General features: G+C 42.1%; 1 protein-coding gene across 3 annotated transcripts in view; it reads left to right on the top strand.

Moving 5' to 3' along the window:
- Positions 1-23,314, top strand: part of pikfyve (phosphoinositide kinase, FYVE finger containing) — a 29,138-nt gene extending 5,824 nt beyond the window's left edge. For 2 of the 3 annotated variants that reach the window (XM_076746146.1, XM_076746147.1), the window contains exons 4-43: positions 1,779-1,888; positions 2,122-2,293; positions 2,447-2,654; positions 4,225-4,251; positions 4,459-4,548; positions 4,657-4,813; positions 5,059-5,216; positions 5,690-5,801; positions 6,050-6,197; positions 6,361-6,525; positions 7,004-7,066; positions 7,164-7,293; positions 7,762-7,942; positions 8,081-8,155; positions 8,478-8,585; positions 8,675-8,815; positions 9,195-9,321; positions 9,409-10,277; positions 10,815-11,210; positions 11,641-11,741; positions 11,823-11,894; positions 12,178-12,349; positions 13,284-13,462; positions 13,805-13,918; positions 15,130-15,238; positions 15,324-15,478; positions 15,690-15,786; positions 16,816-16,873; positions 16,978-17,106; positions 17,213-17,333; positions 17,681-17,776; positions 17,870-17,950; positions 18,288-18,382; positions 18,473-18,532; positions 18,713-18,889; positions 19,863-19,966; positions 20,046-20,174; positions 20,356-20,617; positions 20,814-20,888; positions 22,712-23,314. In XM_076746146.1, coding sequence (XP_076602261.1) covers positions 1,779-1,888; positions 2,122-2,293; positions 2,447-2,654; positions 4,225-4,251; positions 4,459-4,548; positions 4,657-4,813; positions 5,059-5,216; positions 5,690-5,801; positions 6,050-6,197; positions 6,361-6,525; positions 7,004-7,066; positions 7,164-7,293; positions 7,762-7,942; positions 8,081-8,155; positions 8,478-8,585; positions 8,675-8,815; positions 9,195-9,321; positions 9,409-10,277; positions 10,815-11,210; positions 11,641-11,741; positions 11,823-11,894; positions 12,178-12,349; positions 13,284-13,462; positions 13,805-13,918; positions 15,130-15,238; positions 15,324-15,478; positions 15,690-15,786; positions 16,816-16,873; positions 16,978-17,106; positions 17,213-17,333; positions 17,681-17,776; positions 17,870-17,950; positions 18,288-18,382; positions 18,473-18,532; positions 18,713-18,889; positions 19,863-19,966; positions 20,046-20,174; positions 20,356-20,617; positions 20,814-20,888; positions 22,712-22,827 — 5,939 coding nt within the window. In that variant the 3' untranslated portion in view covers positions 22,828-23,314. The remainder of the gene's footprint in view (positions 1-1,778; positions 1,889-2,121; positions 2,294-2,446; positions 2,655-4,224; positions 4,252-4,458; positions 4,549-4,656; positions 4,814-5,058; positions 5,217-5,689; positions 5,802-6,049; positions 6,198-6,360; positions 6,526-7,003; positions 7,067-7,163; positions 7,294-7,761; positions 7,943-8,080; positions 8,156-8,477; positions 8,586-8,674; positions 8,816-9,194; positions 9,322-9,408; positions 10,278-10,814; positions 11,211-11,640; positions 11,742-11,822; positions 11,895-12,177; positions 12,350-13,283; positions 13,463-13,804; positions 13,919-15,129; positions 15,239-15,323; positions 15,479-15,689; positions 15,787-16,815; positions 16,874-16,977; positions 17,107-17,212; positions 17,334-17,680; positions 17,777-17,869; positions 17,951-18,287; positions 18,383-18,472; positions 18,533-18,712; positions 18,890-19,862; positions 19,967-20,045; positions 20,175-20,355; positions 20,618-20,813; positions 20,889-22,711) is intronic. The other variant, XM_076746148.1, reaches the window with a different exon arrangement.
- The last annotated feature ends 2,422 nt before the right edge of the window (positions 23,315-25,736 follow it).

Genomic DNA, 25,736 nt, shown 5'->3' with positions numbered 1-25,736 from the left:
CGCACACACGCACGCACACACGCACACACACAGGCTACTGATGTTGCTATGCTATGATTTGAGGCTTGTGTGTGTTTAATCAGATAGAAAAGTCGTCTACAGTAGGAAACAGGCTTGTGATGGATATTCTTTCCAAGAAAGACTCTTATTGCATGTTTTGGAGCCTTCAACAATGTTTTCATCTGTTGGGGTAAGGTTTTCTCCAAAAGTAGAGATTAGTCAGCCCTGCATATAATTTGCAGCTCTTAAAGTATCCTTAAATGTACGTATGTATACGTGAAGTCAGAGTCTCTTAATATCTTCATTGTGATTAAATGATTGACATCTTAGTTTTAGTTTAGAGCTCTTCAAAATGTTGCTGTTTACGTACAGTTGCACAAATTTATATACTGGGATTAAATAAATCTGGTAAGACATTTATTTTATCTCACCTGGCATTAAATTTGAGTATCTGTAATCTGATACTCTGTTAGTTGATTCTAAGTCCTCTGTCTTAATGACTAAACCACTCAGAGACCACTGATAACACAGAGGACCTCGTCTTACATTAACCTTCAGTTCCCTAATGTGCTCTTAAAGCTTTTGAATTCAGCTTCATCACTGATGTGCACACTGTTGAAACATATTACATAATTCTACATATTTGACCAGTTGTAGTATTACACAGTAGCACAGAAGAGAAAGTTTTATTCAAGGACTTTATCCTAAAGGTTAGTGTTTAATAGCTCTTACAGAAACAAGTATGGAGCGATATTGTTGAATGGTCTGCTGTTTAGGACCCCTGTCCTCTTGTGATGTTATTTACAAGACATTGTTGTGTGTAAATCTTATTCAACACCAAAATACTCAGAACAAGTGTTTAAAACTGCATTTATTTTGCGTGCAGTCATGGTTTTGTAGTGTTTTCTTCCCGGGGTAGTTCTAAAATGATTTGTCTGTTTTGAAGGAGAAATGACTCAGTGTTGGTATTTATCCACATGAATCAATCCTGCTCTAAGGGAACAGACAGAAAAGTGTTGCTGTGTTTGCATTTTATATTTCACTTTTCAGAGGAATCTGCAAAAGAAAGCAGCAACCTTCTGAGACAGACTTGAAAACAAACTAAATATGATGTTCAGGGTTGAAAAATATTTGTTGTTAAAACGTAACAAAGATGAATGTACATACAGGCTGTAACATCCGTTCTCATGTCTTTTCTGATTCCAGTGGATTGGCCAGGTGAGGGGTCTTCTGCACTGTGTGGTTTTACTAAAGATGCTTTTAGCTTGACTGTAACAATTCGGTCTGAAAGAATGGCCTTACACAAACTGTTTTGTGTGTCTGAGTGCATGCGTGTGTTTGACATTTGCATTTTCAGTGAAGCGCTTTCTCTTAGTCTTTGGTTTGCCCTAATGTTTGCCACTCGGGTGCTAATAACTGGAATGATGTTTGTCATGAATGATTTCAAAGCTAACATTACTATTCAACATGTTTTTGTTTCTTGCCCAGTTCTTTTATTGATCGCGTCATGTGTTATGTTATACACATTTGCAACTTTTAAGGGAGTTTTTCAAAAGGTGTTGAAGTGCATTGTCAAATGTTTGTCACTTAAGTGCCATGTTTAAATGCAACATGAGGAAGAGGAATCCATATATTATCACTTTATACTCAATATATTCTTTAAAAAGACATATTTGACAATGCAGCAGGTTGGATTTTTAAGAGCTCGTGAACTTTCTGTTATTTTGTTCAGTTGTGCCCTGTGTGTTTGTGTGTGTGTGTGTTTTACGTGATTTTAGATGGCAGCAGGAAATCAGATACCCCTCTAAGCAATCATGATCCTCGCACAGCTGTGCAGCTTCGCACTGCCCTGAAGAGGCTTAAGGAAATAATGGAGGGAAAGAGCCAGGTACTCACATCCAGTCTAACATTTTTGTCCTACTCTTTACAGACATTTTCTGCACTTTATTTATACATGTCATCTTGCCACCTCTTAAATGTATATGTATTGACACTGCTGTGAGTGTTTTAAATAGATATATTTTGAGCCATGGCACTTTGACAGCTTTGCCACAAGCTGAACCCATTCAATACCTCTGTTGTGGCTGAAAGCAGTGTGCTGTGGTTGTTGTTCCCTTTCAGGACAGCGATCTGAAGCAGTACTGGATGCCAGATAGCCAGTGTAAAGAGTGTTACGACTGCAATGAGAAGTTCACAACCTTCCGCCGCCGCCACCACTGCCGACTATGTGGCCAGATCTTCTGCAGCCGCTGCTGCAACCAGGAAATTCCCGGAAAGTTCATGGGCTACACGGGTAAGTGACACAGTCAAGGTCAGCTAGTTATGAATGTATCCTAACGTGGTCTGATTTGTTTCATTGTGCAGTGAAAAACATTTAATAATGACCTTTTTCAGTACCTTTTTTTGTTTCCTCCCACTGTTTTTCTTTGTCTATTTCTGCACCTAGGAGACCTGCGGGCCTGTACGTACTGCCGTAAGCTAGCACTGAGCTACGCTCACTCAGCTGACTCGGGCTCCATCGGAGAGGACCTGAGCGCCTTGTCTGACTCTCCCTGCTCTGTGTGTGTGTTGGAGCCCAGCGAGCCTCGGACACCTGTGGGGGGTCGTAAAGCCAGCAGGAACATCTTCCTCGAGGAAGACTTGACCTGGCAGAGGTGAACACACACACACACACACACACACACACACACACACACACACACACACACACACACACACACACACACACACACACCGGGCCAAATGATTTTTATCTTTAATCAGTTTATCTACCCAGAAAGAAACAAGTTCATGTCTGTAATATATTCAGATTGAGTCTGACTCTGAATCAGACTGATTGTTGAATATGATAATGTTAAATTTGTACCGCCTCCTCCTCCTCCTTGCTTACCACAAATATAACCTTTATGCCAAAGCTGTCTGTGTACCTACAACCAAAATCTTGACTTTGTATTTCATATCTTGTTTGCTGTTGCACATGTTTGTTATCTGCTATTAGCACGCCATGGCTTAGCTCATGATTGAAACTGCCTTTTTTCCCCCAACCTCCTCCATCTATGCTTCCTCTCTTTCTGTCTTTATTTTCTGCTTCTCTGAAACACAAGTCTGTGTGTTCTTTGTATGTACTCTAAGCTGTGCATGGTCAAGACTCATGGAACAGTATCTCACAGTATTATAGCATGTTAAATATATATCTATATCATTTAGCCTTGAGTAGGACCTGACTCTTTATGACCTTTGTCATCAAGAGGAAGTATCTTTATGTCAGCAACAACCGTGAAGTAGGACCCATAAAGTAAGTCATAAAGAAAACAGACTCACTGCTTTGTAGCATGTGATCTGACAGGCCAGTAATGCCGTGTGGAATAATGACTCTAGTTAATCAATAATACTGTTTGACCGATATGGGTTTTTCAGTGGCCAGTGCTGATATTTAATGAGCAGGGTGGCTGGCGGCCAATACGCAGTATACTGTTAATATCATGTTCTTTGTTTATGGTTTTGCATCTGAAAAAACCCCCAACAATGTAACAATAATAACAAATGAGACACATAAAAAATAAAGCATTCCTAAAGCATTGTTGGAAAGTTAATACCATTAATACTAGCTTTGGACCCCTGTTCATGTTAGCTTATTGTTGAATCAAGGCTGTCTCTAGCCTATTAGCAAATGCAACCGACTACAGCTAACAGGTATTTTGTAACTATAAAATCAATCGCTATATGTTTATGTTATGTAACGTGCTTAACAAAGACCACAGGCTTACCAACAACGAACAGCCACACTGACAAAGCTCCCTGCAGATGTGTCTGCAGACATGTTTTGTTTATCAGCAGGCCTTGATCAATACCAGTTATGTCAAAATGCCAGATATCAGCCCAATTAATCAGTCGACCACTAACGAATAACTTGAAAGAAGATCAGAAGGAGCATCTATTTTAGGAAGAACAGTTTTAGTAAAGCATGTCTGTTTGTCTTCTACTTGAAGTTACTTTTTATCTAATTGCTGATGGCCTTTTTTGGAAGATTTCATTAACCACGCACACAACAGGCAAATTGTTATGGATGTTCAAGGACGTCTATGTCGAAAGACCACCCAACAATGCATGCCTTTTATAACTGCATGCTTGTTTTGCTGCTGCTATTTGGCATTGGTGTGCTCTCTGCTTATTTTTTCTACCTGCCTCAAAGAAAATCTGTTTCCTCTCTCTCTCCTGGCGTAGAAAAACTCCTATTGGGATGAGAAAGAAGTGAGTCTTGCTGTCTGTTTTATTCACTTTTCACACCTGTCTGAGCTTTAGCTGTCTATCTGTAAGTACTAGCCAATGCTCTAGGTCTATGAAAAAAATTGTCTTCTGCATGCTCACATTCACTGGTCATAAGTTCAACTGGATAGAGCAAGTCTAAAGATAACCTCAGAAAGAATATCAATCTAAGTTTGTGTGTGTGTCCATTAGTATGATTCACCAGGAAACTCAGAGCAGTGGCCTCAGTTCCAGACTGACAACGCTACAAGAAGACATAAGCAAATCACCTGCAAGGAAGAGGTCAGTTACTGCTCTGGGTTTACCCTTAAATAAAATTGTGTTCCAGCTTGATTCAGAACATTTGTGCTGAGCAGCAGTGTGAATGGCCCCTTTTTGTCGCTACCACAGGTCTGCCAGTGTGACCAACCTGTCGCTGGACCGCTCTGGATCCTCCATGGTGCCTTCCTATGACAGCTCAGTCAGCCCGCCAACCAGCCGAGCCATGTCAGGCACCAAGAGCGGCACCAAGCTGGACCACAGTGAGGAGGAGAGGAAGATCCTACTGGTGGCTGCTTTATTCTTTCCCTGTCACTGATTTTATCATCTTGTTTAAAGTGGCTGTAATTGGTGTTTTTATAGCAATGTATGGCATAACTATGTGAAAACATTGTGACGATGTGAAAGGGGTTGCTCTTAGTGATGAACCTACAGAATTAACTAGAATACAGTCTTAAAAGATGAACAAACATGAACATTACCATTATCAAACATTACTGATTGTAGCATGCTGACATACCATACATTCTGCAGGATTCCTCCCAGCTCAAGGACTTGTGGAAGAAAATCTGCCACAACAGCACAGGGATGGAGTTCCAGGACCACAGATACTGGCTGAGGACCTACCCCAACTGCATTGTGGGAAAAGAGCTTGTCAACTGGCTGCTGAGGAATGGCACCATCTCCACCAGGTAGCACTTCAGTGGACCAGCATGTTCTTCTCTATACTATGGGATGTTAATGGTCTTTAGAAGGAATACTTAAAGGAATGGTTCAACACTTTGGGAAATACGGTTGTTTCTTGCCAACTGATTGATATCACTTTCATAGTAGTCCATTAAATATACCATATTTGGAGCTTAAATCAGATGAGCTAACTTTTTCCCCATTTCCAGTCTTTATGCTAATTGATGCTAATCAGTTGCAGGTTTTAGCATCATATTAAGCATACAGATTTGAAAGTGGCATTGATTTCGTCACCTACATATTGGCAAGAAACCAAATAAGTATAATTCTCAGAAAATCGAGCTACTGCTGTAACATAACTAAGGAAGTACAATTTCTTATTCCCACATATTAATCACCAGGAAATTGCCTTGAGCTGGCCAATGGCACTTACCTATGCAAACGATGGTTGCTCCATTCTGATGTGTCTGTGTTGCAGGGCCCAGGCTATCGCCATAGGCCAGGCATTAGTGGACGGTCGCTGGCTGGACTGTGTCACTCACCATGACCAGCTATTCAGAGATGAGTATGCTCTCTACCGACCCCTCCAGGTAACAGCCCTTGACGGATGAGTAAACACCACAAACCTTCGAAAAGAGACATTTCCAGTCACCAAATGATGCACTCCATATTGTTTTCTTCATTTGCTACAACATTCTTTGACACACCACGTGTTGATAATGATTGATTCAGCAGGGCCTTCTGATAACACTAGAGGACATATCTCAAGCAGCTTCAACAGAGTATTTCAGTCAAGAGAAATGTGCTGAAGGTGACGTTCCTTGTGTCTGGTGTCTAGAGTACAGAGTTCTCAGAAACACCGTCTCCAGACAGTGATAGTGTTAACTCTCTGGAGGGACATTCAGAGCCGTCCTGGTTCAAGGACATCAAGTTTGATGACAGCGACACAGAACAGCTGGCAGATGAGACAGACTACACCACGCCCAGTATGTATCACATGTGTCATGCTTTGATAAAAGCCTTTTGTTAGACCTGCAGCCATGTCTTGTTGACTTGGATCATGCTATTTGAACAAGCTGTGTCCAGGTGACTTTGGTTTGGCATGTATGAATTAAAATCTCTGTCTGTATGACTTGTCTCTCTGTCCAGACTCAGCTGGGCCCAGCAAGAGAATATCTGTCAGCAGTTTCCAGTCAGTAGTGGACAGTGACTCAGCTGCCTCCATCAACCTCAACATGGAGCAAAACAATGTGAATTTCCACATCAAGAAACAGTCCAAGTATCCACACGTGCCTCCTGCCACTGAGCAGAAATGTAAATATCACCACACGCAATCTGTCCTTTGAATGTGTCAGCTTAGTTGTGAACACTTGTTTCCATTCATTTAAGTGATTGTGTGTGTTGGGTACTGTGCCTCTTAAAAGTATGACCCGATGTGGGCTGATGAAATTTTTGACACAGATCAACAGAGTAGATTCTTTAAAGGAAAACTGCACTTTTCTATAATTAAGTTTTATTTCTGTAGCTACAATCAATGGTGCCATACTTTGTAATCATCAGATTAATTGTAGAGACAAAATAATTGAAAATAGGTTCAATGAGGCAACAAACAGAAGAAGTCAGACAATCAGAACAGACCAAACTTTCTGTTGTAAATATTCATCCCAGCTTCCAGACAGTTTTCCTGGTTCAGCTTTGACCTACCATGTTTGCTATAGCTGTTTGCAGTTGTGGTTTCTACTGAAGGTGCTGCAATCCGTGATCCAAAGTTGTCCTTTCTCTCCTCTTTTAGCTGAATTTCTTTTGTCTGAGGATGGAGGACAGAACATCATCATAAGTGATGCCTTTATCAAGGGTAGGAGCTCTGCACTTCGTTATTGATTTAATCAGACATACTGAATTTCTCGTACCTTAGCAAACCAGCTCCTTTTCCTAACTTGTTGTGTTTTCAGAGTCTCTGTTCAACCGTCGTGTGGAAGAGAAAGCTAAAGAGATGATGTTTACTCCGCTGGGTTGGCATCACAGCTCTCTGGACCAGCTCAGAGAGGAGAACGGAGAGAAGAAAGCCATGGAGAGGCTGCTGTGAGTGTCCAGTGTAATCATACACATTAGTAGCAGTCCTGTAGGATTCCAAGTAATGATCCTCTCCTTTCATTGAACCATTCTCATTGAACCATCAGACCTTTGCTGTTTTTGCTTGACAAATGATTTAAACGAATAACTGATTATCAAATTTGTTGTTGATTCATTTTCTGTTTATTGAGTGATTTGTCAACTAATTGTCTCAGTGCTTATCTTCGTTTAGAAGAACGCACTTAATTGATGCTTGTGGAGATAGGATGAAGCAGAGTGTGCCTGTCTGTCATTCAAGTTGATTATTGTCTTGTTAAGTGCGTTGCACTTTGATTAGCATGCGGTCACTTCAGAGCAGCACACAAAACAAAATTGAGAGATTGTTTTAGTGAAAGTTTGGGATGGGGATGACTCATTAAGGTACGCCAAAGTTTCTTCTTCTTATCTAATCGTCTGCCACTCTACCTCCCCATTCAGCTCGGCCAACCACAGCCACATGATGGCGCTGCTGCAGCAACTGCTCTACAGTGAGTCTCTGTCTCTGTCCTGGAGGGATATTATCGTCCCTGTGGTTCGACAGGTGGTCCAGACAGTACGGCCTGATGTTCGCAACTGCGATGATGACATGGACATCCGCCAGCTGGTCCACATCAAAAAGGTCAGACACCATTGCATGAGACCAGTCAAACTGTAGCCATATGTTACTGTTTGGTATTTATATACGTTCATTGAACTGGACTGTCTGCTTCAGGTGGTTTCAGAAGTACGTATAACTGAATCTCCATTTGTGCTTCAGATTTCTGGAGGAAGAAAGTTTGACTCAACAGTGGTAAATGGCTTCATATGCACCAAGAGCATCGCCCACAAGAAGGTAGGGTCACGTTCTTCTGTCAGACAAAGATCCGACATTTTATGCTTTCTTTAAAGATGATTTCTGTCTGATGTAAATATTCATACATGGTGTTTCAAGTTTGAAAACTACATAATGTGGATCCTGCTGTTCTTTATTGCGTCCTTACTTATTTCCCCTTTCTTTGCTTTTTTGAAATCAGCGATAATGTCCAGAAATGGGAAAAAAATGATCATACTGGTTGTTAAAATACCTACAGCTGTGCTGTAGGTTTTGTGTGTTAATATTTGTAGGTGTGTTAATATTTAACTGTAAACCTGATATTTGTTTTACCTGCAATCAGATGAACCCATACATCAAGAACCCCAAAATTCTGCTGCTGAAGTGCTCCATAGAATATCTGTACAGGGAAGAGACCAAGTTTACCTCCATTGATCCTATTGTGCTGCAGGTTAGTAAATCACCAACAGGTAACAATAGATTGGCCAGGAAACAAACCTTTTGGAACTAAGAAAAGATTTTTCCTTGTCTCTCCCTCAGGAACGAGAGTTCCTGAAGAACTATGTGCAGCGTATTGTTGACGTCCGTCCAAACCTGGTATTAGTGGAAAAGACGGTGTCTCGTATAGCTCAGGACATGCTGCTCGAGCATGGCATCACGCTGGTCATCAACGTCAAACCGGTCAGTATAGTATGAGTGCTGTATAACTCGTGCATTAGCCACTGCATTAGCCAGTTTTTGCATAATACATAACAGGTAATGTTTCATTATTCAAGATATTCTTGAATCATGCTCTCTACATCATTGCCTCGCCTTAGTTTGGTTTTATTCTGTATTTAAGGAACCTAGACATAACACACTTGCCCACATATTCACGAAAAAAACAAACAAAAACCCACAGATTCAGTCCAGCTTAAGAATGGGCACGCATAAACACGCAACAAAACTAAATAAATATGCATAAATCTGAAGCATGACATCGGATAAAGTTGACATTTTCATAGTGGTCCTGATTACGTTGTCTTTCCCGCTTGTAATTTTTTTTTCTTTGTCAATTTAGCAAGTCTTGGACAGGGTGAGTCGGATGACCCAGGGAGACCTGGTAATGTCCATGGACCAGCTCCTCACCAAACCTCGTCTGGGAACTTGCCACAAGTTCTACATGCAGCCCTTCACACTCGCCAACAGTAAGAGGCACACGTCCACTCTCCACTGCCACTCTCAGTGCAAACTACTGTGACATTACAACACTAGTTTTGTTTCTGTCTTTCCAGATGAAGTGAAGACTCTGATGTTCTTTGAGGGCTGTTCTCCTCATCTTGGATGCTCCATTAAGCTGCGTGGTGCTTCAGAGTACGAGTTGGCCAGGGTGAAGGAGATCATTATGCTGATGGTGTGTGTGGCCTACCACTCCCAGCTGGAGATCTCTTTCCTCATGGACGAGTTTGCCATGCCACCCAGCCTGGCCCAAAGCTCCTCGTTCCCTTGCTTGCTGGACGGCGTCTCTGCAGAGGAGGAGGCAGATGGAGAGAAGAGAGAGAAGGAGACAAATGGAGAGAGCCAGGAGAAAACTGCTGTGGCTGAAGACTCTGCACTGGGAGGACAGCCTGAGGAGGAAGAGCTTCTCTCTGAGTCTGCCTCCAAAAATGGAGATATAGACACTCTCCAAGACACACAGAACCCAAAATCAGTCTCCTCTGGTGAGGAGAAGGGTGGCAACACAGAGACAATGACCTCCTCCCCATTTCCCAGTCCCCCTGCACCATCTCTGTCTGTCCCTCCTCCATTCCTCATGGAAGAAGACCAGGAAATGGGCTCAGAGACTCTCATCAGGGGGTTTGAAGGGGAGACTGTGGACGAGAGAAGTCTAGTGAAGGAGGAGTCACTTGATATTGAGGATGGGGAAGGTTCAGAGACACTCACTCCCAGGTTGTTCCGAGACCCTCTGCAGGATGATTCTGGGATGTTTGTGGCCGAGCAGGTGGCTTCATCTGATGACCATCTGAAGTCCATCTCAGCTGTCTTCAAGCAGGAGCTTAAGGACATCATCCTGTGCATTTCCCCCTTCATCACATTTAAGAAACCATTCCTTCTCACACCTGCTGGCATGCACTGCCCCAGCAGGGATTACTTCCCAGAACAGGTACCTAGCTCTGTTGTTGTTGTTTTTGTTGTGCTTTGTTTTTGTTGTTTCTCTCTTACATGTTTTCTATTTACATATACTGAACAAGAGCTGCAAGCGACAATGCATTTTGTTATTAATTCATATGCTGATTATTTTCTCTATTAATCGATTGTTTAGTCTGTAAAATGTCAGAAAACAGTGAAAAAGCTTCATCCCAGTTTGTCAAGCATGATGTCTTCAAATGTGTTGTTTTGTCTGACCAGATCAAAACCAAATGACATTCAGTTTTCAAGGATATAAAACAGAAATTTAGAAACTCATCATATTTAAGAGGATGAAACAGTAAATTTTGGCTTTTTAGATAAAACAAATGACAAAAAATGACAAGATTCATAAATATTGTGCTAGTTATTATTCTGTCAATCAGCTAATCGATGAATCAGCTCATCGCTGCAGCTCTACATCATGTCATACTTCTGCAGATATGTTGCACAGGCAGTATTTCATAGATTTTGTCACTGTACCCTGCTCACTTGTGTTCTCCCTGTCCCATAGGTCTACCTATCTCCTCTTCTCAACAAGGATTTTAAGGAACTGGACGGGCGCAGAAAGAGGCAGCTCCTTAAAGACTCTGCCCCCTCCTCCCTGGTGAGTGGACAGACCAATGGTGGCCCCCAGCCAAGACCTGTCAATGTCCTTCCCTCCCACAGTCTCACCAGCACCCGCATTGTAGAGCAGCTGAGCAGCAGCCAGGGTCTGGCTAAGATGCTGGCTGACTACAGGGCAAAGGGGGGTCGTATCCGGCAGAGGGAAGCCAGCGACCCCTTCAGCACTGCAGCTCCTGTCAGTGGCCAGAGCAGGATGGGGGACGCTACAGTCAAGCTATCAGTGAAGGCTGACAGTGAAGAGGAGAAGCCAAACAAACAGAATGATATGAGCTGGGCCCCCAAGGTGAGCAAAGTTGAGACATTTATTCATTAAAGGTGGGCTGTGGAATTATGTTCACACTGAGTGTTTCTCATCACAGCCCATTGTGTGTGTCCTCAAGGTCAAAATTACATGTTGAATGCATTTTCTTATAAAACTTTTGAGATAATTGTTTTTTTGAACATTTAGAAACCTAATCTACTGCTTACATCCATGTTTACTTGAGGGGAGCCTTCATCTTCCTGCCTTTGTCGGCATAGTGCTGTGTTAATGTCAAACCATTGGCAGGAATGTGTGGCTCCTCACCTGCATACGATGGTAGTTGGAGCGAAGTATGTCCCCTGTGTTCCTGCAGTGCTGTCAGTTTGGTGTGATTTTCTGGGGGAAGTACGAGTGGCTCTTTGAGGCTCTGCTTTTATCTTAGTTTTGACCTGTTTGTTGTTGTTGTCCTCAGCTGGACTGTCTGAATCCTGTCAACCATCAGAGGCTGTGTGTGCTCTTCAGCAGTTCATCAGCCCAGTCCAACAACGCACCCAACCCCTGTGTCAGCCCATGGTAAACTGTTCATGTTAATCAGTAAACAATCTCATATGTTGTTTTTAATGAGTTTGAAGTCATTGCCTTTGTTGTCAACAGGATTGTCACAATGGAGTTCTATGGCAAGAATGACCTCTCTCTAGGTGTATTCTTGGAGAGATATTGTTTCAGGTAAGACACAATAATACATTTTATTTTTATGACAAGTGCTTTAATAAGCTTCGTTATGTTAGAGAAACATGGTGACTAACTGGGAGCTATGGGGCCAAGATTATAGGTTTGATGTTGTGTATGGAAACATTTTGATTGATTAAATGAGTGAAATGTGTAAATATGTAGCTTTAACAGCAAGAAGATACAAATTCCTACTTCAGCAATAAGCAGTTTAAAAAATCTGTGTGTGTGTGTGTGTGTGTGTGTCTCTGTTTGTATGCATACTGTATGTTTTCTCCAGGCCATCTTACCAGTGCCCCAACATGTTTTGTGAGACTCCCATGGTGCACCACATCCGTCGGTTTGTGCATGGCAGCGGCTGTGTACAGATTGTATTGAAGGAGCTGGACTCCCCTGTCCCTGGTTATCAGCACACGATTCTCAACTACTCCTGGTGCCGTATCTGCAAACAGGTAATTAATAGTTTACATGATATTTAACATTAACAAACCACATTACATCCACCAAACGTAATGTTTTTTGATACTTCATATTGGAGTGCGATTTCTGTCTCCACATCTGTCAAAATGAAACACTCCCAGCTTCAAAACAACTGATTCAAACGAGCCGGCTGTGAATGCACCTTTTAAAGTTGTATAGATATTCTCTAACTGGCAGATTTCTTCCTGGTCCCTGATAATCTAAAGGTGCTTTCACAGCTCACCTGTTTGTTGTCTGAAAGAAAACAGACCAACCACAGTGTTTGTGACAGTCTATGTGATTTTAACATGAATTCAAAAGCTGTAAGTCCACCTGCTGACTGTGGACTGTTCAGGAAACATTATTATAATCAGAAATCTGGATGAGCGGTGTATGCAAGTCATAACTATGGTTATGGTAACTATGGTAACACATATACAGATCAGCACATGAGTGCGAGGATTTTACCTGACCAATTATACAATCCAAAGCAGTTAAAACTACAGTGTGCTGAGCTTGTATCCTTCAGTTAGTCGTGAACAGTGTGTAACATAGCCACAGTGGTACTCTGTAACCTCAAAGAAGGATGTAGCAGGATGACAGTCCCCAAAACTGTCCAATCCACTAGTTACTCATCATTCATATGATTTCATGTTTATTCTTCTTGGTTGTTTTGTAAAAGTTCAGTGTGGACACTGAGCAGACCACAACTAAAATAATATTTTCATTCAGTTTACCAAGTGAAATGAACTACAGGGGTAAAAGCCCCTATTAATCACTGCAACATAGTAAAAAATGAATAACATTAATTCTAACCACACCTTCCATCGTCTAGCTGAATAAATTAAGTGAAACAAAATGGTAATTTCTCCTGATTAGCAGCCTAGATTTCCCTCTGTTACACTTAATATCTGCCTCTTTTTTAAGGTGACACCAGTGGTGCCTTTGTCCAATGACTCGTGGTCCATGTCGTTTGCCAAATACCTGGAACTTCGCTTCTATGGCCACCAGTACACTAGGAGGGCCAATGCGGAGCCCTGCGGACACTCCATCCACAAAGACTACCACCAGTACTTCTCATACAACCAGATGGTGGCTTCCTTCAGGTTGGTCGGCTGTCACTGTGTCCTCTATCCTTTATTCGCCACTGAATTAGACAAAGGACATATTTGGAATGAAAGAATAAACTGTAAAGGGGTAACTATAAATTATTTGTATTGAGAAAATCTTCCTCTAAATGCAGTAGTGCTGCTTTGTATCATTACACTTTTGTTCATGTGTACATCAGTTTTGGACATATAAGCTCTTACGTCTTCCATTCATTTGTCCACTGTGTATTTGGCTTGTGGGTGAGACTGCTGGGATGTTGACAGCCAAAAACAGCTGTCCTGCACATGGAATCTTTGAATCAGTCTTGACAGAGCTTTTTCCATCTCTCTCTGTCTCAGCTACACTTCTGTAAGACTGTTGGAGATTTGCCTTCCTCGTCCTAAGATCTTCATTAGGAACCTCGGGCCCTCGAAAACCAACCTGCAGCAGGACCTGAAGGACTTCTCTCAAAAGTAAAGGAATAGCACTGAAAGGGCTCAACACAGGCAAAGACATCAGAGATTCATGTACTTTGATTGGTAGAAAATGGATTAAGATATGAGCTGGACTTCTAGAAGAAAGACCACAGAGACATTGAGTTTTAAAGTTTGGTGCAGCGAAATAAAGCTTGATTCAATCTAGTTTCAAAATGAATCCTTGTCGGTGCAACCCAGCCTTAATTTAAACCTTTCTTAAATCCTCAGTTTGGTTTTTACTCTAAACCTAGATTCAGTTAATTCTGTTGCACCAAAACTTTAAACTCCAGTTTAGGATGTAATCCAGTATTGACATTACATTTACAGGAGATTTAACTTTTAAAGTCGCTGCCTCTTTGAGATGGATTGAGAAAAATGATAAAGTTCTTGTAATAACATTAAGGACCAGACTCAACCCAGTGGAGTTTCATGATGCTGCTGAATTTCTGTCAACAACGTATCTGTTGTGCAGCTGAACAGAAAGACTGGACCAGCTGTCAAACATATCAGTGAAAGAAATGCAGCTGTAACTGGTGGCCCTGAGATTTTATGCCACCGGATGTTTCTGGAGGCTCCACCATCTGCCATTTGTCAGCAGAGTGAGAAAATAGAGCTTCTCTGCTGAGCCATCATGAGGAGGCTAACTAGGAATACAGAGCAGCAAAGAAAACGTTTTTCCTCCTTCTTTTTTATACTTTCTAGGTCCAACAGCACAGATTTTTTATTTTTATTTTTTTAAACTATATTGATCTGGATTGACATCAGTAAACTTGGATTTACTAAACAGAGATTAGTTTTTAATTGCATGAACAGAGCCTTGCTTAATTTTAAATGTGGATTTACTCATTGTAAAGCTACTTTTGCTAAACTGTAATAAGAATTTATCTCAGATTAATTCATTTCTGTGGGTGCAAAAACTAATAGTGTTGAAAAGAAATGAAGAAATACAAAAACTTAATACAAGGGAAAGAACTGCAGCACATCAATACGTCAATAGATTTTCATCTAAAAAGAGATTGAAAGGCTCTCCATGGTTGAGGGTTCTTTTGTTGTTACGGTTCTCAGTCCATGGGTAGTTGAGCCTGGTCCCAAGGCTAAAGGTAGGAAGGTAACGAGCTGTGTTAATAGCATTATTACAGCACCTTCATTCATTTGATGGTTTCTTTGCATATCACCTGACCTCATCGTTTCCTCTGCTCTCTCCTCAGGGTGACTCAGGTCTATTTGGCCATAGATGACCGCCTGACCTCCCTCAAGACCGACACCTTCAATAAGACGAGAGAGGAAAAAATGGAGGACCTCTTCGCTCAGAAAGATGTACATTCTTCCTTGTGTGTCAGTCTGTGTTAACTCTGGCCACTGTGGTAGTTCTAAGCTCATAGTGGGCTCTCTGTGTGTTCAGATGGAAGAGGCAGAGCTGCGGAGCTGGATCGATAAGCTTCAGGCACGCCTACAGGCCTGTGCTCTGGATTCTCCTCAGCAGCTTCAGGCCCTCCTGGAGTCGCTGGTGATGAAGAAACAGAGTCTTTGTGAGATGTTACAGTACTGGAATGGCAGGTGAGAATCACCATCCACTTTTCAAGTATGTTATTGGTGGAAGAACAGGATAATCAGTGTCATGAAATAGAAGCCACACTAATAGTTTGTTACAGACAGTGTCTTCTTGAAATTGATCATTGAATCACTACTGACTTCATCTGTTGTTTGTGGGTAACCAGGCTCTCACACGTCTCTGAAGTACTTAGTCTGTCACCTCTTTCCCTCCAAGGCTGCAGGACTTGTTCCAGCAGGAGAAAGGCAGGAAGCGTCTTTCTGTCCCTCCCAGCCCAGGCAGGCACAGACAGACCACCGCTGATGACAGCAAGGTCAGTGCCATCATTCACTGTGTTTACCCCAGGGTTTGTCCAGTAACCTGATTTCTTCAATGCCATGTAATCAAAGGAACCTGCTGTCTGCAGTCATGTTCTGTATGGAGTATGATAAGAATTAGTTTTTCCCAACTACGTTTGGCCTAACCAGGTTTCTAATGGGCTTTTGACATGCAGATGTGCAGGGCAGACAGAGATAATTACACAGAGCGATACATCCTCAAATTTGAAAAAACTATAGTCTGACTAAAACTGAAATGGACAGACTTAGTGGTTAAGACTCATACGATACAACTGCAGCATCCTGTTCGATTCAGTCTTTGGTGTAGCCCACATACCTTGATCTCCTCAAACCTTCTGGCTATATTTATTCTGGTAGTTACTGAATATTGGCAAAAAAATGCCCCCAGAAATGTAACACTAACAATAAATACTTTCTGTAAATCTTAAAAAGTTGGTTTCCACTGAACAACGATTTTCAGTTAGACACACTGAGTGTAAAGAATAGCTTTGCCTTCTCTCAGTGCTGAGCCTGTCCTCTCACTGCACCGTCAGTCCAAATGCTCCAACACAAACAGCATCTGGAGCAGCAGCATGTTTCACTAATCCTGTTAGTTAAGATAAGTCTGATCTGCTGCATGTATATGTTTGTGGATGTTACAGTCGCAGAGGTTAGAACTGCAACACTTAGTCAATCAACAGAAAACTGATCTATATTAATATTTTGATAATTGATTAATTTTCAAGCAAGAACAGGACAGGCTCTCAAATGTGAGGATTTGCTGCTTTTTGCATTGCAGTTAGTATAATATTTTGGACTGGGCTGTAGGATATTTTGATGTGCATTTTTTTTTTGTGTTTTTGAATGATTTGTATACAATTTATGTATTCATCCAGAAAATGATCTGCAGATTAATGGATATGACTAGTTGCAGCCCTAACCAAGTGGCTGTAGACACACCCATTATACATCATTCAGTATACTAATCCCGCCTATTTTTATTTATTTATTTATTCATGTTCCAGAGTGCCCTGGATTCTTCCCCCCGTAACCCCTCACCTGTGGTACAGAACGGTGAGAAAGGTGAGTTGTACGTCCCGCAGCCTGTCCCATCCTGGTTTATTGTTACTGACTGAAGCTAACTGGTATCCTGACTGTTTGATGATGTGACATGTTTTCACCGTCAGAGGACCGTCACCTCAACACGCTGCCTTCCACCTGCTCCTCCATGCTGCCGTCACCACTGGAAGCTGGAGCTGAACCGATCACACCTGGTCCCTCCTGCACTGAGCAGGACTCTCTCAGCATCCCAGAAGGTACACGCAAACACACTCCCACTCACTCAAACACGTAAACTGTCTCTGGTACTTTACTCTCTAATCTGATGTCTGCTGTATAAATTCTCTGTTTGCATGTTGACAGATGTGTTTGATGGACACCTGCTGGGCTCCACTGACAGCCAGGTAAAGGAAAAATCCACCATGAAAGCCATCCTGGCCAACTTCCTGCCCGGCAACAGCTACAACCCCATCCCCTTCCCATTGTAAGTAGTGCACTCACTCTGGACGAGCCAGTTGTAGTTTCTTTCTGAGTACTGACTGTATTGTGACAGTAGCACTGAAAAACTGTGAAGAAACTGAAATTGGCACTTGAACGTTTGGTCCAGATCTTACTGTACTTACTTACTTACTGTATTCTCTGGCCATCACAATGACATGATCAGAGACGGTTAGAACACGCTACAGCTAGTTTTTCATTAACATCCTTTTCTTAATTCAAGGGAAGTCAAAATTCTGCGAAGCAATAAAATGATGTAAATATGGACTGTACACACAATTATTAAAAGCTTGAACAGTTTGCCTCCGACTGTCATGTGATCTGTGTCAACAGTGACCCGGACAAGCACTACCTGATGGACGAGCATGAGCGGGTGCCCATCGCAGTGTGTGAAAGAGAGCCCAGCTCTATCATTGCCTTTGCTCTCAGGTGACAGCTGCCTCCTCTCTGTCTCAGCTCAGTGCTTCTGTAACTTAAGAAATGTCCCATAGCCTAAAAATTATGTCATGTATTACCTTCCAGTTGCAAGAAGTATAAAACAGCGCTAGATGATCTGTCCAAGGCATCAAACGCAGGCGGGGATGAGACTCCGCAGGTCATCAGGTACGCAGGATTCCTGTTGGTATCTGATGCTGAAATTCAGAAGTGTTGCAAACAGGTCATTTAAATCAACTAATTCAACAGATTTTACAGGTTATTTCACAAAGAAAGTGACTCTTAGTTTGTTTTTAGGCTTAATTTAGCAGAAAAATGCAACAATGGAATAACATTTTTTTGTACACTTTGGCTCAGATGGGACCTCTGAGTGAAGCTCCAGTCGTTTTATTTCATAGAAAACCTTTGACTGATCAACTCAAATGGAGAGAAATCACTCGTCAAATGTCAGGGAGAGCTGACATCATCTCTGTTACTTAAAGATGATGTTTCTTCCTCCTTTCAGTGCAGGGGAGAGTCGGGCTAAGAGCAGCCCCGCCAGGCCCAGTGAGTCGGCCTCGTCCCAACAGAGCCGCAGCAGCATGGAGACTGATCCGCTCAGTAAGTGCTCAGGTCCACTCGTCAAACAACAACTTTCAACATGTAGATGTTACCGTTGAGGTGAAATACTTTTGTAACTGTGTTGTGCAGAGGATGCAGACTTGACAGATAAACAGAAGAAACAGACCCTGAATCCACATATTGAGCTACGTGAGTATTTCTTCCTCTAACGTTTATGCACCCTCAGAGCTTCAGCCATCACACAGTTGTGATTGTGTGCATTTTGAATGTAGCTGAAATGACCTGTGGTCAGCGTCGTCCCTTTGAAACACTTCAGTGAAAGCATCAAACCCGTGCTAATTTTGACCTCGTTTGTTGTTGAATTTGTAGAATTCTCCGATGCCAACGCCAAGTTTTACTGTCGAATCTACTACGCCGAGGAGTTTCATAAGATGCGGGCGGAGATCATGGAGAGCCCTGAGGAGGATTTTGTCCGCTCACTGTCCCACTGTGTCAACTGGCAGGCCCGTGGTGGAAAATCTGGAGCTGTTTTCTATGCAACAGAAGGTTACATCTAATATATCAAGATAAACGTCTCTACTACTACTGCAGCCCATACGAAAGTCAGAGTGGAACAGCAGTTTGAGCATCTTTAGCTTCAGTACTGGGACATATTTCTGAATTGAATGGAAGATGTAGGGGAGATTTAGTTACAAGAGAGATTTTATCAAATTGTCCTGATTTGATTGGACATTTTTATCATGTGACATCCAAATACACACCTCAGTGTGGTTCTATATGATGCCCTCGTATCACAGGGTTAGATCAAGACAGTTCATCAATAATGGGTTTTGTTTGTAAATGTTTTACAGGAAGATAAAAATGACAGATTTTGACCTTTAAAAATAGGTCATGAATTTACACTTCAAGACGAAAACAGAACCTCACTCCATCTTCGCTCATGAACGACTGAAGATGCCCCTTTCATAGCCAGTCATGATCCTATCACCTGTTACCAATGAACCTGTTTACCTGTGGAATGTGCCAAACAGGTGTTTTTGGAGCATTCCACATCTTTCCCAGTCTTTAGTTGCTCCTGTCCCAACTTGTTTGAATCATGTTGCTGCATCAAATTCAGAATTAGCAGATATTCACAAAAATCAATTATGATAAGTTGATGAGGTCAAACATTGAATGTATTGTCTCTGTACTGTTTTAATTGAGTAATCAAATGTCAAAAAAGGACATGCAAATGATCACATTTGTTTGTTTTGTTTGGGACTTATGTCAGCTGTGGATTTGGCACTCTATTGTGTACTTATAGCAGCACAGTGTATGGACCCAAAATAATGAATCCTACAGTGCCCATTTTTATAGGCACAGTAGGATTCATTATTTGCTGGTTTTGGTCTTTTCATGAGATTTTATCCTTCAAGCAAAATGCTGAATCCATTTTTGTTTCTGCACATTAGAACTAAAGCCAATAATGTGTTCGTCCATCTCTCATGTTGATACCATCTCTTTTTCTGCATCCTGACAGACGACCGGTTCATCCTGAAACAGATGCCAAGACTGGAGGTGCAGTCCTTCCTGGACTTTGCACCTCACTACTTCACCTACATCACCGGAGCTGTGCAGCAGAAAGTATGCATCATAAAGAAGAGTTTCTATCAGGGGTTGACTGGCTGACTTTAAGTTAATAACAACCAATTTTGTGCCACAGCGGCCGACTGCACTGGCAAAGATCCTGGGTGTTTACAGGATCGGCTACAAGAACTCCCAGAACAACACAGAGAAGAAACTGGACCTGCTTGTGATGGAGAATCTTTTCTATGGACGTAAGATGGCTCAGGTAAGACTCAGCACCAGTACAACACATTCAGACTTAAGTTTGAGCAGCTTATTTGTATGTATGTATTTCAGTTGTGAAATTAGTCACCTTTATTCCTCTCGAGTTGACCCTCAGAGGCTCTTGAAGTGAATAGGACTTGGAGAGTCCTTCAGTGTCCTTCGCTGTGACATCTCCTCTGCAGGTGTTTGACCTCAAAGGCTCACTGAGAAACCGTAACGTGAAGACAGACTCGGGGAAGGAGAGCTGTGAGGTGGTTCTGCTGGATGAGAACCTGCTGAAGTTGATCCACGACAACCCGCTGTACATCCGCTCCCACTGTAAGGCCATCCTGCGTGCCGCCATACACAGCGACGCCTACTTCCTCTCCAGTCACCTCATCATCGACTACTCGCTGCTGGTGGGGCGAGACGATGCCACTGATCAGCTGGTGGTCGGCATTATAGGTGAGAAGACGTCTGAAGTGAAGGATCAGAAGTGTGTGTTTTCTGCTGGTGTTTGATTGAATGTTTGTTGTCCAGATCTTAACTTAACAGCAATGATACACTTCACGTCCCGTCCATAAGCAGTCAGCATTCTGCAACTCCCCCTGCTGTTTATGTTTCATGGTCAAACAGTCTTTTCCCTCTCCTCTTTTTGCAGATTATATTAGGACATTTACCTGGGACAAGAGACTGGAGATGGTTGTCAAATCCACTGGAATCCTGGGAGGTCAAGGTGAGTCTTACCTGTTCTCCTCATCCTGTTTAAACATCTGCCACACTGGAATGAACATGGAATCATTTTAGCCCATAGGTACACATGCACCATGATTAAATATATGATGTAGATCCTAACCAATAGATTGTTGAGGCTAGAGATGCTCCAGCCAGCAGCTGTGAAACGAAAGCCACCAAACATTATGACTGTAGAGATTGAAATATGTCAGACTTCAGCAGATTTTCATGGTTAAATAACAGTTATTACCTGATCATGGAAACCCTGCTGTACATTGTAAACACATTATCCTGTCATTTCAATGTGATGTACATTAATAAAATAATAATTTCATCAATCATTTAGTGTTTCTGGTGCAGAGTTGTGGCAGATGTACTGAAGCTGAATAGTTTGCGTTGTTTGTTGCACAATAAACTGTAGCACGAAGGACAGCAACAGGAAATATAATGAAAGCTTGTCCCAGATAAATCGGTATGAGTGATTAATAACAAGAAATTGCTGTGCAGAAATTCCAGATATAACTGAGGCAGAGTGTGGCAGTTCCTTTTTAAGCTTGGAAACAGTTTGACAAAAAAAAAACAAAAAAAAACCCAAGATCCACGAAATAGACTTTTCTGAAGCTTTGAACTGCATCTCACAGTCTGAATTATCAGATGGAGTTTTCTCAGTTGTCATTGTGTGAACCAATGCCTAATTTTAAGATAAGATAACACTTTATTAATTCGTCATAGGGCAAATTTTCATAGTATGGCTCAGCTTGGCTCAACCCAACTCAGCTTAAACAGTTTGTTTTTGGGTTTCCCTTTAATAAAAATGGTGCTGGGTACCTGGTACTTTTTTTGGTATCACCTTGGTCAAGGTTCCAAGCAAGTTGAGCCAGTACTCCATCTGTAATGAAAACACTTTCTCTTGCTGTCTTCAGCCTTTTCTCAAACAAAGTGTATCTTGCTAACAAACAGCCACACACCAAGAATCAAGACACCATCCCATTGATATCTTCCATTGCTCCTGTGTTTGCGTTGCATTGAAGATGATGTCATGGTGATGTCATGGGTGTTGTTTCGATGATCAGCTAAGAATCCCACCTGTATTACTATCTGTACTGGAAAACTAAATTGAGAGAAGTACCTGGTACCAAAAGCAAGTTGAGACCAGCTGTGCTTTGCAGTAGAAATGAGGCTTAAGTACAGACTTTCAGTCACATGATGCCACGTTAAAGGTGGGACCAGGTCACAGACCACAAAACAACATTAAATTAGAAGGTGGGTCAGTGTAATCAACAGGAAGTCAGTGTAAGATCAGGCTAAGATCAAGACCTCCTTCCATGACCCCCGTTTATTATGTGACCAGCATTCCATTGTCAGGTCACCTGATGACAACTGAAACGTCTCCGCTGGCTGATGGATGCAGTGGGAAGCTCTGAAAAGCTAGCATGTAGTATGCTGTTGAGATATTTAGGGCACTTCAGAACCTAAGTGTAACAGAGTTAAACTTGGTCATAATGTCTATTTATTTCTTATTCAACTGTAAAATCTCTCTCTCAGTCACTACATAGCTTGTTGATTTGGTAAGTATTTGAAAACCCTTTTAAAAGTCCTTATTGAAAAGTGTATGTCATGTATAAAATGCATTGGATGTTTAAACTCTCAAATACTGATATCAAAGTTCAGAGTGTTGAGTGCAGCACATAAATATTTGTGCAGTTTCTGTTTGCATATCTGCAAATATGAGAGTGATGACAGCTCTGCTGAGATGAGGCTACATGGATGCTCTGCAGTCTGATGTTTCCTGTCTCTAACGTTGTGCTGTGTTGTGTCACTCAGGCAAGATGCCCACTGTGGTCTCTCCAGAGCTGTACAGAGCTCGTTTCTGCGAGGCCATGGACAAATACTTCCTGATGGTACCTGACCACTGGACTGGTCTGGGCATCAACTGCTGAGTGGTGCATGCACCTTCTGGTGCAGTGATCCAAAACAGAAGGACACGGGCACCCCCTCTCGGACTTTCTATGCACAAACATCTGTTTTCCTGGAATAGGCCTCAGTATGTGAGAAACTTACCTGAGACCCACAAGCACACTGGACATTGTAAATTTTAGAACATTGCGCAGACTAAAGCCCGACCAATATACAGCACAGTATCATTCCATAGGAGCCGTGCCACTCTGCAACTGCAATTTGGATTTGTTTTTATCACTGGGGGATGCTTTGCAGTATTATCAGATTATAATTATCCCCCTCTGGATTCCTGACGCGTTTCATAGGGGGTTTGTTATTTTATTAGTGCCATGATTCCTACTGTTTCAAAAGGACCCACAGAAAACATTGAGTCTTGTGGTTATAGTTTGGTAAACAAACTAATTCATGTAATTTAAAGTTTGTAAATGTACAGAAATTATGTAACTATTAAAAGATTCTTAACACTGATTTGTTAAACTATCTCCTGTTTTTTTTTTTGTTTTTTTTTCCCTTTTGATGTTAATAAGGCAGAAATGATCAAATGAAAAGGGGAAAATAACATAACTGACAACAATTTCGAGGATAAATGAATTCAAGCCATTTAACTGAGCCTCAGCTGTATGGAGTTTTATACTGTCATTCACCTCAGCTCCACCAAACCAAGAAGGTAGACGGCCACAGTTCGAGACCAGCTGGTAAACTTAGTGGAGCATTTGGCAGCTAGAAAGCCAAATGTTTCCTGCAAAAGCTGTCCAGTAAATTCTCAAGCTCCATGGTTTTGGAGTCATTCTTTTTGTTGATATGGACCTTCAGATCTCCATTCAGGATTAATCTGTCATCTGTCATTGGTGGCACGGTGGAACAGTGCCAACACTGTCGCCTCACAGCTAGAAGGTCCGGGGTTTGATTCCTGCCTGGGGCGCTGTGGGTGCTGGGGGGCGTGTCCTCCACCATGCCTTCAGTGTCTGCTGCCCTTAAGGAAAAAAAGGGGCCTTTCTGTGTGGAGTTTGCATGTTCTCCCCGTGTTCACCTGGGGTATCCTCCACAAACAAACCCCCACTAAAAACATGCAAGAAGATCCCCACCTGACCAGTGGTGACAATGAGGAACTGGTCCCCAGGTGCCGCTGTCGGCTGGCAGCCCACCGCTCCTGGTCTGCCACGGAGGAAGGACTTACCAGGATATGGAGAAACAAATTCCCCAAAGCATGGCGTGTGCATGCTGTGTGCTGCTGTTGTTTTCACCAAAAAGCATGTGTGTGTTGTGTGGTGATTAATAAAGTAAAGATCTTAATCTTAATCATATTTAGTCATACTAAGTGCAATCAACTCTTACAATTCCTGCAAAAACAGTGATGAATATCTTGGTGGTTGATACAATGAGCATAGATAATTCTGCTTTGAGCTCAAGAGCAAGATATTCAAATGATGTAAATTCACAAGGTTAATGTCATTACACACAAACCGTGTAGAGTTTGTGTGTCAGTTTTATCTGACTGGCTGATAAAAAGTATAACTTGGAGGGCAAGCCTCTATCTATGTTGCCAAACCAGTAGTGCTGTTTAGTCAGGTCACAACTAAAAACATAAAATGCAAGTTCTTCTCGCTTATCAGATCATTACCCAAAAAGGATTTGTTAGCCAATGATCTGATTTATAAAAGAGCTCATTTCAGCTGTAGGGTTTCTGTGATAGGAGAGGAAACTGACTGTGGCTGAACATTGACAGATTTAAGATTACTCAGGTTAGTGGTATAGTCTCTGTCTCATTTCTGATAGACACCCAAGTGATGATGTCTGTGGTCACCAATTTGACTGTGTGGCAGCTTTAACCAACTCCTTGATTGGTGATTGTGGTGGAGGCTGGGTCCCTGGAGAATGCAATGAAAAGGGGGAAGAGGGGCCTTGGATCTCTGACGGGGACAGAGACATCCTCTGAATACCATGGGTGATGTGAAGCAGAGGGTTGGGTGAGACAGGCTGACCTTGGCTCTTATCTGTATTCTTGCTTTGGTACAGCATGCCAAGAGCATGATGCAGGGCGGCGCTGAGCAGTCTGCAACCAGTGATTCTTGGGTGTACCCCATCAGGCCTAAAGCAGTCTGAACAGTTTCAAAAGATACTGAAATTGAAAATAAAGCTTATCCCATGATTGAGGTACTCCAAAGTCAGTCATGTATTCAGGACAATGAGTCTGCTGAAAGATTTGATGCCTTTCCCCCAGTTGGAATATGATATGAAAATATGATGTGACTGACTGTTGATGAGTTTCTCTAGTAGCAGGCAAAAGACTTCAGGACCTCAGAGCCATTTTTTCTTCGCAGAATGTCAAAATATCCATTGTGAATAATAATGTTCCGATCAATTGGGTGTGTAGAGAAGATGCCTGGCAGCAGCTCTGTTACCTCTCTGACAGATGCATCACTCATGGTGAGATTTTCAGTCTTTGCCAGTCTTACATGCCAGATTATAGAGTCCTCAGTCAGAATGGTGTCTGGCTTATGAGGTTTGGGTTTACTAGCATTATTTCTGGCTCTTGGCTTGTCAGATGGGGAGTTGGTAATATATCTCCTGGCCTTGGGCCTTGCAGTGTTTGTGGGGTTGTTTCTTGGGGTTCAGTCAGCCTTACTGCTCGTGGTGTGATTAGCTTCCCTGGCTTAACATACAATTAGTATTATCACACCCTTCGTCAGAGTCAGTGGGTCATACCTGTTGTGCAGTGAGAGTTCAAGTGGTGGAGTGAGTGTTGGTGCTCTCTAATTTCTTCCTGGATTTGTCTTTGCAGTGAACATCAGACCAAGCCCTCACTGGAGTGGATGCTCTCAGTGTGGTGCAAGTGCTGTGCCACCAGGAAGCATCATGTTTAAGGTATTTATCAAGCAAAAGCAACTAT

This window comes from Chaetodon auriga, chromosome 13 (assembly GCF_051107435.1).
Source record: "Chaetodon auriga isolate fChaAug3 chromosome 13, fChaAug3.hap1, whole genome shotgun sequence".
In the NCBI taxonomy this organism is placed as follows: domain Eukaryota; kingdom Metazoa; phylum Chordata; class Actinopteri; order Chaetodontiformes; family Chaetodontidae; genus Chaetodon; species Chaetodon auriga.
This window is presented reverse-complemented; position numbering and strand designations above follow the sequence as displayed.